A 15,473-nucleotide genomic window follows, 5' to 3' on the forward strand; every position below is an offset into this window, starting at 1 on the left:
CAGTTGAATTGTATGAATATACTCGACAAAAGACCTTGGAAAATTTTTTTCATTAAAGGCAAACCATTTAGAACATTATTAATTGAGTCACAATTGGGTTGCTGTGTGATACTTTCTTATATAGTTGTTCCGCAAGTATAGTTAGAGATCACAGTACAGTTGACATTCTCAAGCAGGTCATGTTTGTACAAATTCTATCTCTATGACATTTTATGGTTATATTTGTTACTGAGCAAAATGATACAGTGGTTAAAACACTGAACTCACATTTGAGAGCAGCAGACCACACCTGTTCTTTTGGAAAGGATGCATTAACCGTTGTTTAATGTGATTGAAAGCTCTGAAATGGCACTAGCAAATTAACACATATCACAATGGTCATGGACATAATTGTAGCTCATAAAAGAAATAAGAAATAGAAAACACCAGAGCATTACAGATCACTGATAAAACAAGTTCCATAAGTGACAAATGTATACCAAGATGTTAATCTTATGATTTTAACCACTGTATATTTCATAATATTCCTGTTGAGTCTGCATCTGTATCATACAGTCATCTTAATACAATATTTCAGCAGCCATCTGACTGCCCTTGTTAAGTGAGAACACTGTTAAATCTCACCAGAACTGATCCCTACAATGAAACTTGGCCCTTTTATACAACACAGGGAACCAGCAGTGCCTGTGCAAGAAATTGTTGCTGCTGCCCTCCTTGACAACTCCTTCTATTCCGCAGAAGAATTTCTATTACTATAATGGGTACAAGGTAATGGGTAGGAATTACTAACTCACATCTGTGTATCTTTATCTTTTTTTAATATAAACATTGCAAGAAAAAAATGAATGTACACTTTTAGAGGCTCCAAATTCACTCAGGATTTATTGTTGAAACAGTAAATATTGAGTACATGAAGTGACTTCATATGCAGATCAATAGCACAAGCAGTTCTGAGGTACCACTTATTGACCTATGCTGAAATAAGTCTTTCCGCCGTCCACCTAACCTTCGTAACCTCTTAGTTCATCCCTATGAAATCCCCAAACCACCTTCCCTACCCTCTGGCTCCTACCCTTGCAACTGCCCCCGGTGTAAAACCTGTCCCATGCACCCTCCCACCTCCACCTACTCCAGTCCTGTAACCCGGAAGGTGTACACGATCAAAGGCAGAGCCACGTGTGAAAGCACCCACGTGATTTACCAACTGACCTGCCTACACTGTGAAGCTTTCTATGTGGGAATGACCAGCAACAAACTGTCCATCCGCATGAATGGACACAGACAGTGTTTGTTGGTAATGAGGATCACCCTGTGGCTAAACATGCCTTGGTGCACGGCCAGCACATCTTGGCACAGTGTTACACCGTCCGGGTTATCTGGATACTTCCCACTAACACCAACCTGTCAGAACTCCGGAGATGGGAACTTGCCCTTCAGTATATCCTCTCTTCTCGTTATCTGCCAGGCCTCAACCTCCGCTAATTTCAAGTTGCCGCCACTCATACCTCACCTGTCTTTCAACAACATCTTTGCCTCTTTACTTCCACCTCGACTGACATCTCTGCCCAAACTCTTTGCCTTTACAAATGTCTGCTTGTGTCTGTGTATATGCGGATGGATATGTGTGTGTGTGCGAGTGTATACCTGTCCTTTTTCCCCCTGAAGTAAGTCTTTCCGCTCCCGGGATTGGAATGACTCCTTACCCTCTCTCTTAAAACCCACATCCTTTCGTCTTTCCCTCTCCTTCCCTCTTTCCTAATGAAGCAACTGTTTTTTGTGAAAGCTTGAATTTTGTGTGTATGTTTGTGTTTGTTTGTGTGTCTATCGACCTGCCAGCGCTTTTGTTTGGTAAGTCTCAAAATCTTTGTTTTTAGATATATTTGTCCCACTTGAAATGTTTCCCTCTATATATATATATAGCATGTCTGCTTGTTTCTGTATGTGTGTGGATGGATATGCGTGTGTGTGCGAGTGTATACCCGTCCTTTTTTCCCCCTAAGGTAAGTCTTTCCGCTCCCGGGACTGGAATGACTCCTTACCCTCTCCCTTAAAACCCACATCCTTTCGTCTTTCCCTCTCCTTCCCTCTTTCCTGATGAGGCAACAGTTTGTTGCGAAAGCTTGAATTTTGTGTGTATGTTTGTGTTCGTATGTGTGTCTGTCGACCTGCCAGCACTTTCATTTGGTAAGTCACATCATCTTTGTTTTTTTATATACAAAGATGATGTGACTTACCAGACGAAAGCACTGGCAGGTCGATAGACACAAACATACACACAAAATTCAAGCTTTCGCAACCAACGGTTGCTTCATCAGGAAAGAGGGAAGGAGAGGGAAAGACAAAAGGATGTGGGCTTTAAGGGAGAGGGTAAGGATTCATTCCAATCCCGGGAGTGGAAAGACTTACCTTAGGGGGAAAAAAGGACAGGTATACACTCGCACACACACCCATATCCAACCGCACATACACAGACACATATATATTGATACAAAAGGTGACGTTGTGTGTGACTATTTACTTGCAATCTGCATCTGTTTCCCTTTTAGGAACAATATTTGCCTTCCAGTTGGTATGCTCAAAACCCATGACCTTCTTTTGTTTAATCATATTTCTCTTCTACAATTGAGGGCATCATTTCTTCCTTCTAAATTCATGTAAGTTTGCCATCGTATCTCAAGTTATTTCATGCATTGTAGGGGGCTGTTCTTTAAGTAAAATGTGGCATCCTCATGTACCTGGTATTAAAAATCATTGCTCTTTCACTCAGCAGGCAGAGCTACATACTCCACAGCAAGTCATCATTTCTACCAGCTTTCATTACAAGGGTGTTCACTTCGCTGTTATAGAGTAGCAATGCCAATTTCTCACTCAGGCACTGTTGGTTCCCTTTGACTTATAAAAGAGCCTCCATTCACGTTAGGCATCAACTCTTGTGAGCTTTAACAAACAGCATTCTCACTTGAAGATGGCGGCCAATGGACTGCTGAAATATCGTGTCAAGATGATTGAATGATCTGACTGCAGATCTGACAAGAATATTATTAGTTAATATGTCAGGAAAATTCACCTAGTCACATTGTATATCTTCTGTTGTTTGCTTGAATTTCCATCATAATTTACTTTGAAAAAGATGTCGTATGTCTTATATCATAGCACCTACATTTATTGACAGGGCTATTAAGATTGGTGATAAGGAAGTTGAATACAATAGCAAATTTCGGCTTCTCTTGCATACAAAGCTAGCAAACCCACACTATAAACCAGAGATGCAAGCACAAACAACCCTCATTAACTTTACAGTCACAAGGGATGGCTTGGAAGATCAGTTGCTAGCAGAAGTTGTGAAAGCTGAACGGCCGGATCTAGAGGAACTAAAAGTAAGTAAACTATTTACTAAAACAGTATTGAAATGCTAGTCACTACTTTACAGATCTCAGATTATATATGAGAATTTATTAACTGCAGGCATCAGTAAGTTTTTTTGTTTTATACATTAAACTAATTTTCTAAGTTTATAAATCTCTAACTCCAGAGATAGATAATATGGTGTAATTACTGCATTCTTTTTATTATTCCTTTCAGTAGCCTTTTATGTTAAAGAGGCCACATGTTATAATTGGTGAAGATCTGCAGTCTGATAACATTCTTAATTAAATATCAGAGAAGCATAATTAACTCTATAAACAGTGAACGAGGTCAAAGGACACATTTAATCCTTCATTTCTGTAATAACGAATTGAGTTTTTAACATCTCTCCGCCAAACACTTTGACTGTCCCTCATTTCTTATACAGTTGACAATATTGTACACCAACTTACTGAATTTTAAAGTTTTCATGAAGAATACCTAGAATAGCAGGACAGGTCAATTACTCCTGACATGGCTCCTTTTTAGAATATAGCTGTCATCATAATTACAAAGGTACATATGTTGCATTTTGTTGTGGTTAACAAATACTGCTTCAAATGATAATAAATGCATTGTCAGAAAGGTTTCCACACTGGATATTGTAAACATAATAATAATATGGTAACTAGTTGTATTTTCTCTGATGTGCCCCCCCTCCCCCCCCCCCCCCCCCCCCAGCCCTGCTTCCTCTTTATTACTCATTTTGTTAGGTCATGCCAATGTGGTCTCACTAAAGAAGAGATATTGAGTACTCTGGAGAACTCAGATTTCATATACTGAATTAGAACATAGCTTATTGCAGTCACATGGTGATTTTATGCCAGAGACAACTGACAGTGAAGATAGGAGTTGTTACTGTCAGTAGATGACTCCCGATCTCAGTTCTTTACACAACAATCTCAGAAGACAACTCATGTAACACTGAAGATTGCAGCAAGAGATGGAATGGTATGGAAGGTAGCTGACATGCTGTCACCAGGGGAGTACTCACAGTACTGATAGAATGTTGGTAGACGTATATAAAACTTCATTCTGTCAAACAAGCTAATTCATTTACAGTAATAAAATGTTTAAGAGACTATTTTAAAGATGTCAGTAGGCCTTGCTGAATCCTAGTGGAAAATGGGTCGTAATTTACAAGGAATAATTTCAATGATTTTCTAGTGTGGGAAAGAATAAGACATGTAGCTATTTCAAAATATCACCCTCAGGAGATGAAAGACATAGGATGTCTGTGTAGAATATACTTTTGTAACAAACATACAACATATGCTCAGGTGATTCCTGAGTTCCAAATTATTTTGAATGAACTTCCACATACGTCAACAGTTTTATAACCAGTAGAAATTATGAATAAAACTGTCATTGGTGAACCAGTATTAAAGTTATTTTTAAGTGGCCACTTTCAACAGAAATTAAAGCTGAAGAATTACACAATATGGCGAAGGAAAATTGACAAAAAATAAGTGCAAAGTAGAATATGGAAAGAAGGCCTATGATAGCATACACCGACAGACACTCTTAAACACCATGAAAGAATTTGAAATACCATTAAAATTAATCAAATTAGTTAAAATGTGTTTGGAAGAAACCATATGCAAAGTTAAGACACCTGCAGGAGAGACTGAAAATTTTAAGGTGTACACTGGACTGAGACAAGGGGATGCCATCTCACCTATTCTATTTAATATTATCTTAGAGAAGATTGATAGAGAATTCACCAAAACTAATCCACAAGGGATCCAACTGCAGGGACAGAACATTACTAGACTTGCTTATGCAGATGATGTAGCCTTAATAAGCACTTCAAAAGCTGAATTAATCAGGATGATGCAAAATTATTACAAAATAGCTGAGAAAGCTGGACTTCATGTGAATGAAGAAAAGACAGAATATCTAGTCATAAGTAAAAAACTCCAAAAGAATACACCACTGACCATAAATGGTCTCACTTTCAAGGCAGTTGACCACTTCAAGTACTTAGGGAGTCTTTTTAGCAGAGACAATAGAGCAGAAATAGAAATAGACGCCCGTCTAGCAGCAGCTAATAGAACTTTTTACAGCTGTATCAAAATTTTAAGGATGAGATCACTTAGTACTGAATTCAAAATCCGTTTTTATCAGTCAACTATTGTACCAGTGGCATTATATGGATGTGAAGCTATTACATTCAGGAAAAAAAGATGAAGAAAAACTGTTGACATTTGAAAGAAAAATACTAAGAAAAATATTTGGACCAATCTTCGATGAAAATGTCATGGAGTGGAGGATAAGGAAAAATGAAGAACTACGGGAGCTGTACAAACATAGTACCATTGTGGAAATGTTAAAGAAGAGAAGACTGAACTGGGCTGGTCATGTAGCAAGGATGCCGGAGAACAGACTACCCAAAATAGCATCCACTAAGAAATTAGAAGGAAAGAGAAGAAGAGGAAGACCTCGAATTAGGTGGATGGAGAATATCCGGGAAGATGCAGCTAGGATGGGCATCAATTCTGATTGGACAACAATTTCCCTGGATAGAAATAATTGGAAGAGGCTCGTAGAGCAGGTGTATGGTCGATAAGGCCTTAGCCACGTGTAAAGTAAAAAAAGTAAAAAAGCAATAACTACACCAGTATTCCAGGTTTGAGAACTTAATATTAAAACTTCCTGAAAGATTAAAACTGTGTGTCGGACCAAGACTCAAATTGTGACCTTTGCCTTTCGTGGGCAAGTGCTCTACCATCTGAGCAACCCAAGCACGACTCACAACCCGTCCCCACAGCTTCATTTCTGCCAGTACCTCCTCTCCCAAACTTCAGAGAAGCTCTCCTGCAAACTTGCAGAACTAGCACTCATGGAAGAAAGGATAATATGGAGACATGGCTTAGCCACAGCCTAGGGAATGTTTCCAGAATGAAAATTCTGGTGACTTAATATTAGTTAAGGGTTTCGTAGTCCTGATTTGAAAAAGGAAACAAGCAATTTTTTCCACACTATGGGGGACCCTTCAGGGTGCTGGGCTTACCTGATCCAAAAGCAGTATTCTCTGTAGACCTGCAGACCAATCAAGAAAAGGGATTATGCATTATGACATGTTAAAGAAATTCAAAATCCCAGGAGAATTTGCACCCTATGAAAATTCAGTGGAGTAACTTCTGCCAGTAGTCTCAGGTAATTGCTTCATTACTTCCTTTTCTGTTTTCCATCAAGCAACTACTTCCTCTTCAATTATCCCATTATTTAAAGCAAAATATCATCCACTATCCTGTCCTAGTTTTTGTGGTAGGGCGACACTTAGATTATGTGGAGACATACCAGTGTTCTTTGGCAGGTAAAATAAACAGGCACATTAATATATATCTGATAAGAGAGTGCTAACGAATAAGCAAGTTAAATGAATGATATTAAAAGGCTGTAGTTATTAATACATTACATTAAGAGAATTAAAACTGAAGGATTGGTGAGCTGTTAAGTAGATTTTGTTATCATATATATACACATCAAAAAAAGCTTTGCATCACCTCAGTTACAAGAGTTCCAGAACCTGTACAGAAACTTGGAATAGAGATCAACATAAACATCATTTCCACTATTTTTATTTCTCATGAAAACCACACATAGCATGTTGTGCCACCATACAGTGAGACCTTCAGAGGTGGTGGTCCAGACTGCTGTACACACCAATACCTCTAATACCCAGTAGCACATCTTCTTGCATTGATGTATGCCTGTATTCATTGTGGCATACTATCCACAAGTTCATCAAGGCACTGTTGGTCCAGATTGTCACATTCCTCAATGGCAATTTGGCATAGATCCCTCAGAGTGGTTGTTGGGTCACATCGTGCATAAACAGCCCTTTTCAATCTCTACCAGGTGCGTTCATTAGGGTTCATGTCTGTAGAACATGCTGGCCATAGTTGAGTGATGTCGTTAATCAGAAGGAAGTCATTCACAAAATGTGCATGATGGGGGCAGGAATTGTCATCCATGAAGAGAAATGTTGCACCAATATTCTGCCGATATCATTGCACTATCGGTCGGAGGATGGCATTCACGTATTATACAGCCGTTATGGTGCCTTCCATGACCACGATCAGCATAAGTCAGCCCCACATAATGCCACCCCAAAACAGCAGGGATTCTCCAACTTGCTGTACTTGCTGGACAATGAGTCTAAGGTGTTCAGCCTGACCAGGTTGCCTCCAAACCTGTCTCCGACGATTGTCTGGTTGAAGGTATATGCGACACTCATTGGTGAAGAGAATGTTATGCTAATCCTGAGCGATGCATTTGGCATGTTATTGGACCCATCTGTACCGTGCTGCATGGTGTTGTGGTTGCAAAGATGGATTTCACCATGGATGTCAGGAGTGAAGTTGTGCACCATGCAGCCTATTGCACACAGTTTGTCATAACATGACGTTCTGTGGCTGCACAAAAAGCATTATTCAACTTGGTGGCATTGCTGTCAGGGTTCCTCCGAGCCATAATCAGTAGGAAGCGGTCATCCACTGCAGTAGTAGCCCTTGGGTGGCCTGAACAAGGCATCTAATCGACAGTTCCTGTCTTTCTGCATCTCCTTCATGTCTGATCAGCATCATTTTGATTCACTCCGAGACACCTGGATACTTCTCTTGTTGAGAGACCTTCCTGGCACAAAGTAACAATGCAGACGTGATCAAACCATGGTATTGACCGTCTAGGCATGGTTGAAATGCAGACAACATGAATTGTGTACCTCCTTTCTGATGGAATGACCGAAAGTGATTGGCTGTCGGACCCCCTGTGTCTAACAGGCACTGCTCATGCATGGTTAATTTACATCTTTGGGCATGTTCAGTGGCATCTCTGAACAGTCAAAGGGACTGTGTCTGTGATACAATATCCACAGGCAAGATCTGTCTTCAGGAGTTCTGGGAACCAGGGTGATGCAAAAGTTTTTTTGATGTGTGTATATTGTAAAGATTAAGGGCAAACTGAAACTTATGCTCAACACAGCTGTAGATTCTAACTCTTAATATATCCAGTGAGAATCTGTATAAAGAAATCAAGAAAAAAAATACATTTAATGCAAATAAACACTTAGTATTGCATTTTTGCATTTTTTATGTGTGTGATCTATGGCCATTTTAGTAATAAAGAATAATGATAAACATTATAATCTAGTAGCAATGAAGAGATCCTTAGGGACAGTCATTGACAACAAGTCTCTATTAGAATATGAAGACTTCTTGAAGAAGTGTGCATCAGTGTTATTAGTAACAAATGGTAATATGAATATAGGAAATAAAATATTTTTAAGCTATTGCATTAGAAGAAGTAAAGATGAAAACATATGAAAGAAGGAGTCATATGTTTGGAGTAACCGGGTAGAGTCAATATGCTATGGAGAAACTTTGTCACTGAGATGCAGAAAGATAAGGGTTAGAGGCTGTGCATGCTGTTAAAGATTTAAGATGGGGCATACCCAATTTTATGTGTGCATTGGAGAGGAGAAGGGTAGTTGAACACAGGAAATGGACGCTCTAATCCATGGTTAGGTGAATCCATAGATGTAATGACCTGAACTGTTTTTTGTATAGATGCTCACAATGAAAAGATAAAAATGCATTCATACAGTATCTTCTTGTAAGAGAAAGTGTAAGAGCAGTTCTTACAGAGGTGGGAAACTGTACAGTGACTGTTTGTCACATGGTTGAAGTGGTCATACGTACATGGGCAGTGATGATTCTTTGAATTTATGTTTCTGCACGTGTTTGACTTGCCACAGACTTGAAATCTGAAATTGTGGAGAATGGTGTAGATCGAAATGTCAGGATGTAACTCCCTATAGTAAAGTGAACTTCAATATTTTCTATCTCAATAAATTTCAGTGATGATTCTTTGAATTTACGTTTCTGCACATGTTTCACTTACCACAGACTTGACATTTGAAATTGTGGAGAATGGTGTAGATCGAAATGTCAGGATGTAACTCCCTATGGTAAAATGAACTTAAATATTTTCTATCTCAATAAATTTGAGAAAATCATGCTATTGTAATCAATGAATTGAAAGCAAAGTAAATTCAATTACCTTTGAGTAAGAGTATTCCAATAATGATGTAGCCTGAACAAACAAGGCAAATATCTCTTATATTTTTAGCTACAAAAATGAAATAATAAGTATAAACTAACTGGATAATGTACCAGGGAACTCCAGTACAAATAGAGAAATAAAATGCACAATTGGAAAGTCATTTACTAGATTACAGCATGCAATGAACAACTGTTGAATAGGCATAAACTGTTGAATAGACGTAAACCAATATGTTGAATGAAGTATGTTAAATATGAAATGAGGCTATTAAAGAGACTCTCTATCTTTCATCCAAAAAAGCTGAATTATGTAACAGATATTTTTTCTAAAATGAAAATGCAAAGGGGAGAGTTAAGCTCTCATAAATGCCAGTAACTGAATGAAAGTTAAAACTATTGTTATTTGTTGACATTTTTCAGAGTTATGTGATGTTTGTGATTAGTCAAGTAAGATGGGTTTCATGACATATTTCATCTCAGGTGGGGAATCTGTAGTATGACATTTTGATTCTGCAGAAACATATGTCCACTTCTAACCACTCAGGCCAACAAAAGCTGTCCATTTCTAACCACTCGGGCCAACAAAAGCTGTTTGTGGAAACAAGAAATGTCGTTTAGGTAGTGGAACAATCATAGTGCATGCCTTGCTTTGCATATGTGAAGACTGTGTGCAAAAGACATCAGCTCAGAACATCGACAAGGCATGATGAGTGAGTGTCTCTACACACTGTGCAGGGATTGTCATTGTGTAATATCATATCAGTACTTAAATACATGTTGTGATCTGTTTTGAGGTACAGCTTAAGAGAGATTTGTTCACCCACAGATGTAAATGCAGTTGTACAGTGGAAAAATTGCATTTATAATACAGAAGAATTATCTCAAAAGTTACTTTGTTGTTTTAGTAGCTTGAATAGATCTGAGCTCTCTTTCAGCATCTGCCCCCATGAGACTTAAAGAAGTCTGTTGTCAAGAGGTCACAACACTTTCTAGAAGCACTGCATAGCAGGTCCACCACAGTAAATAACTTCAAGAACAGTGACCACAAGATATTTATAGGGTAAAAGTTGGCACATATATTAACATGGTGACAGATTGTGCTTGGATTGTAACACATCACACCAAAACCCTCGTTTGTTTCATTCCTAAACTAAGTTCGGCTTTAAAGAGAGTACTCTGCTGTACTGGCCCCTTATATAGCTGGCATTTACTGTGAATGTCTCGCCCAGCACTAAGGCCCAAGTGGCTGGAAGAAAGCTCAGGTAACTTCTGTATATAAGAATGGTAACAGAATGGACTCATAAAATTACAAAGCAATATGCTTATCATCAGTTTGCTTCAGAATTATTGACCATATTCTCAGTTCAAATATAAATTACCTTGACATGGTGGGGCATGTGTCCACAAATGGTTTTAGAAAGCATTAGTTGTGCTGAACTCAGCTTGCTCTCACATGGTAACTGGTGAAATATAGATGAAGGGCAACAGGCAGATTCCATATTGCTACATTTCTTGAAGGTGTTTGACATTGTGCTCCACTGCAGACTGTTAACCAACCTATGAGCATATGGAAATATGTTCTCAGATCTGTGAGTGGCTTGATGAATTCTTAAGTAACAGAACCAAGTACAGTGTCCTTGGTGGCAAATGTTCATCAGAGACATGGATATCATCAGGAGTGCCCCAAAGAAGTGATAGGACCACTGTCATTCTCTAAATTCATAAATTATCTGGCAGGTTGGATGAGCAGCAGTCTGCCAATGTTTACTGATGATGCTGTGGAACAGGAAGTCATCATTGCTGAGTAACTGTAGGAGGATGCAAGATGACTTTGACAAAATTTCTAGTTGGTATAATGAATAGCAGCTTGCTCTAAATGTAGAAAAATGTAAGTCAAATCTGATGAGTAGGAAAAGCATTTCCATAATGTTAGCATACAGCATGAATAGTGTACTGCTTGGTACAATTATTTCAACTAAATAAGTGGGTGTGATGTTGCAAAGCAATATGAAATGGAATGAGCACATGAGGACAGTAGTAGGGAACATGAATGACCTACTTTGGTTTATAGAGAAAATTTCAGGAAAGTATGGTTCATCTATAAATGAGACCACATATAGCACACTAGTCTGACCCATTCTTGAATACTGCTCGAGTGTTTGTGATCACCACCAGGCTGAATTAAAGGAAGATATAAAAGCAATTCAGTGGCAGTGAGAACACTTGGAGTGAAGATGACATTCCTATCACAAAACACTGTTGAGGAAATGTAGAGAGCTGGCATTTGAAGCCTGACAGAAGAACAATTTTATTGCCACGTTTGTGATTTTTGTACAAGGACCAGAATGATAAGTTATGACAACTAGAGCGTGTGTGCTGCGATATAGACAATTGTTTTTCCCCTGGAAAAGTTCTCCTAGGTGGTGCAGGTAGATGTAGCATAGGAATTACTGAATTTAAGATATTATGAACAGTTATAATATAGAACAGCAATAAAAACTGGAGATGTGTAAAATGAATTACAAATAACAGCAGAAAAGATGAGAAAATGCAAAACGTTCTTATGTCAAATTTGGATGTATGGAAAGAGTGCTGCCGCAGAATCAGTAGCACACAACATATGTGCTAACGTGTGCTGCTGCATGAGATGAAGTATAATTATCTGGTAGGAAAGTAATTGAACAGAGGATTAAAAGTAAATAAACAAATATGCACAGTTCAGAATTAAAATACAGAGCACCCAAACATGGGGACAAGTATGCAAGAAAATAGCACACATCCAAGTAACAATACAAGGCAAGAAGATTTAGTAACATATGCCACAAAAAAACAGAAGTCAATTGTGCAATGAAACGTGGTTGAAAGCCATGAAATGAGACTAACAAAAATTAAGACAGATGTAGCTAAGTGAACATTTTAAAAATTGACAAATTAGTCATAATAGGATTGACTTTTACTTATCTGCTGATCATTGAGAAGCCATTCTTTAATGTTATGCGAGTGTTTAACCATTTCCATTTCTTCAAGGAGCGTTAACTTTTTGCCTTTCTGAGTGTAGTGTAAGGCTCACAGTTTGTCAAGTGTTGGCGACTGATGCCCACTAATCTTAAAATGCTCAGCGAAGGCAGAGGGCCATTTGACCTGACCTTCCTTTGTTTGCAAATGCTTGTAAAACCTACTTCTCAGGTTTGTACCAGTTTGTCCTGTGTAAGTCATTTGAAAATCATTACATTCATAGACACCAGAACTAGCATATTTATCCTTTAGGGTCTGCTAACTATGAATTTAACTGTACTGGGTTCAGTCTTCAAAGCAATTTGGATGTCATGATTTTTGGAAACCTTTGCTTGTGTGTGTGTGTGTGTGTGTGTGTGTGTGTGTGTGTGTGTGTGTGTGTGTGTGCAGACATACACATTTTAAATGGAAAAAACTAACACAGTGAAAGTGCTGTCAAAAACGAAGGTCATCAACATCATCTGATGTCATCTGTTTTCGACAAAAGACAGTGAAGATTATGCATTATCGTCAGCTGCCCAGTTAACACTCGTCTCTGCAGGTTACCAATTACCATTGTCTCTAATATGATTTGCTCATTGATACTTCCTCTTATTTATCACCTTAATTATTTAATAGGATACTTAATATTATTTCACATTCAATTTGTTGGCTGTTCTCAAAAACATTTATGGTAGAAGGCATAATGGATAAATGTCTGTTTGTTTTCTTTCAGTGTGTTTAGTCAGGATAAAGGGATAACTTTAAATAGAATGATAGGATGGCATCTGTGTACAAGGCATATTTGAAAAATAAGATCAGTTTGCTTGTATTAAAATGGTAGCTTCCCAAAACAAAGTTCCACAAACACAGCACCGTCCATTAATTATTTATACTCAAACATTTCACTTTACCATAGTCAACATTTTTTTTTAATTTCTCTGAAATCTTCCAGTGTTTTGTCATTAATCAGCCTCATTTCTTTTAGAGTAATGTAAAATCTTGGGTTGATTGGCACATGAACAATATATGAAACATTGCTAAACTTTCATTAACAATTCATGAAACATTGCTAAACTTTCAGATGGTAAAGAACACACACTCCCCAACTCCACACACTTTCACACACATGGCTACATCGTTGCCCAGCCAGCTTCATTGTAGCGTTGCTGGAGCTGAATTGACATTATGGGTTGTGAAAGATGGAGTTGATGAAGGAGAATGGAGTGGATTGGTGAAGGAGGTATGGGTCAACAGGATACAGCTAAGTGATGGAATAGGAATGTGATACTAGTGAGCTCATAATGGTGCAGGCAGGTGAGTTGTTTGTGGCACAAATTAAAGAGGAGGAGTGAATTGATAGGGGAAGGAAGGAGGAGTGGGTGGATGAGGGGGGGAGGGGGAGCAGAGTAAGACAAAGACTATGGAGAAGAGAGTGCAACTGTACATTGATTGAAGTTGGGGGTGTGGGACAATATGTGGAACTGGGACTTGTGGTGATTGAGGCCAGCAGGATTTTGAGATAGGTAATTTTTTTGTAAGGATAGTTCCTATATACATAATTCAGAGAAGCTGCTAAGTGATGGAAGGATCGAGGTGGAGTGGGCTGTGAAACAGTGATTAACATTGATTACATTGTGCTCAGTAGTGTGGTCTGTCCTGGGTGTTAGCTCTCCTCTTGGCTACAATTTGGTGGTGGCCATTCTGTCGGGTGGACAGATAATTGTTGGTCATTCCCATGTAGAAAGTTGTGCATAAGTTTCATCAGATCTAATACGAGAATGAAACATGTTTGTTGTACTTTCATGATTGGTAAAGTAATATTCTGAGGGTCCTATAAAGAATTTCAACAGTGTACAGTTAATTGTTGACAGTCATCAGAATTCGTCAGTATGTCCACTGCAACTGAAAATGGAAAAAAACGAGTTTTGTGCTGTTATTTAACATTTTCATTTGAAGGGTTGGTCTGCTACAAATTTCCAGACAGAATTGGATGAAGTTCTCACAGACTCTGCATCATCATTGAAGATTGCTAAAGACTTTTGGATTAATGAATTTAAACGTAAAATGACTGAGATGCTAGAGTTGGCAGTCGTGTGTGTGTGTGTGTGTGTGTGTGCACATATTGTGCATGTGTGTATCTCTCTTTACTAATGAAAGCTGTGGCCAAAAGCAATATGTGAGTGCCTTTTAATTCTGCCAGTATGCAAATTTACATGTCTTTTTTACCGAGAGTAGCTATCTATCTTTTCCTACTTTGTTGAATTTAAATGTGGTCAGACAAGCACCGAAGATTAAGCACACGCCAGCCATACAACTGAGGTCACGACAAAGGAAACCATTGAGAGAATCCATGATTCGGTAATCCAAGACCGCTGAATAAAACTTCATGAGATTGCTGAGACCATAGGCATCTCAACTGCAGTTGTATAATATCCTGTAATGAGAAATGGCTATGTAGAAGCTGTGTACGAAGTTGGTACCATGATTGCTCCCAGTCAACCAAAAGCACATCCAGCATAACATTTTAACATGATGTCTGGCAATGTTTAATCACAATCTGCAAGACATTTTGCACCATTTTGTGACGGATGATGAAACCTAGATCCATCATTATACGCCAGTGGCAAAACGACAGTCAAAACAATGGACAAAGGCAGGTGATCATGCACCAAAGAAGTCAAAGTCTGTTTTGCCATATGGTAAGGTGATGGCCACTGTTTTTTGGGATTCCCAAGGAATAAAGTCATAGATTTCTTGGGAACGGGCAGAACCATAACTTGATCCTATCAGGCCTATTTGTTGGATCGTTTGAAACTCAGATTGACTGAAAAAGACCAAGTTTGGCCCACAAAAAAAGTGCTCTTTCACCAGGATAATGCACCATTCCACACATCAGAGATAACAATGGTTAAAGTGCATGAATTGGGCTTTGAATTCACCAGACATAGCCCCGAATGACTTCTTCCTGTCCCTTAACTTGAAACTTTGGCTTGCTGGGAAGAA

General features: G+C 38.6%; 1 protein-coding gene across 1 annotated transcript in view; it reads left to right on the top strand.

Moving 5' to 3' along the window:
* LOC126176568 (dynein beta chain, ciliary) overlaps positions 1–15,473 on the top strand; it is a 790,269-nt gene that overhangs the window by 603,140 nt on the left and 171,656 nt on the right. Inside the window, exon 66 of the mRNA XM_049923728.1 lies at positions 3,173–3,377. Coding sequence (XP_049779685.1) covers positions 3,173–3,377 — 205 coding nt within the window. The remainder of the gene's footprint in view (positions 1–3,172; positions 3,378–15,473) is intronic.

Source organism: Schistocerca cancellata, chromosome 3 (genome assembly GCF_023864275.1).
Source record: "Schistocerca cancellata isolate TAMUIC-IGC-003103 chromosome 3, iqSchCanc2.1, whole genome shotgun sequence".
Taxonomy (NCBI): Eukaryota; Metazoa; Arthropoda; class Insecta; order Orthoptera; family Acrididae; genus Schistocerca; species Schistocerca cancellata.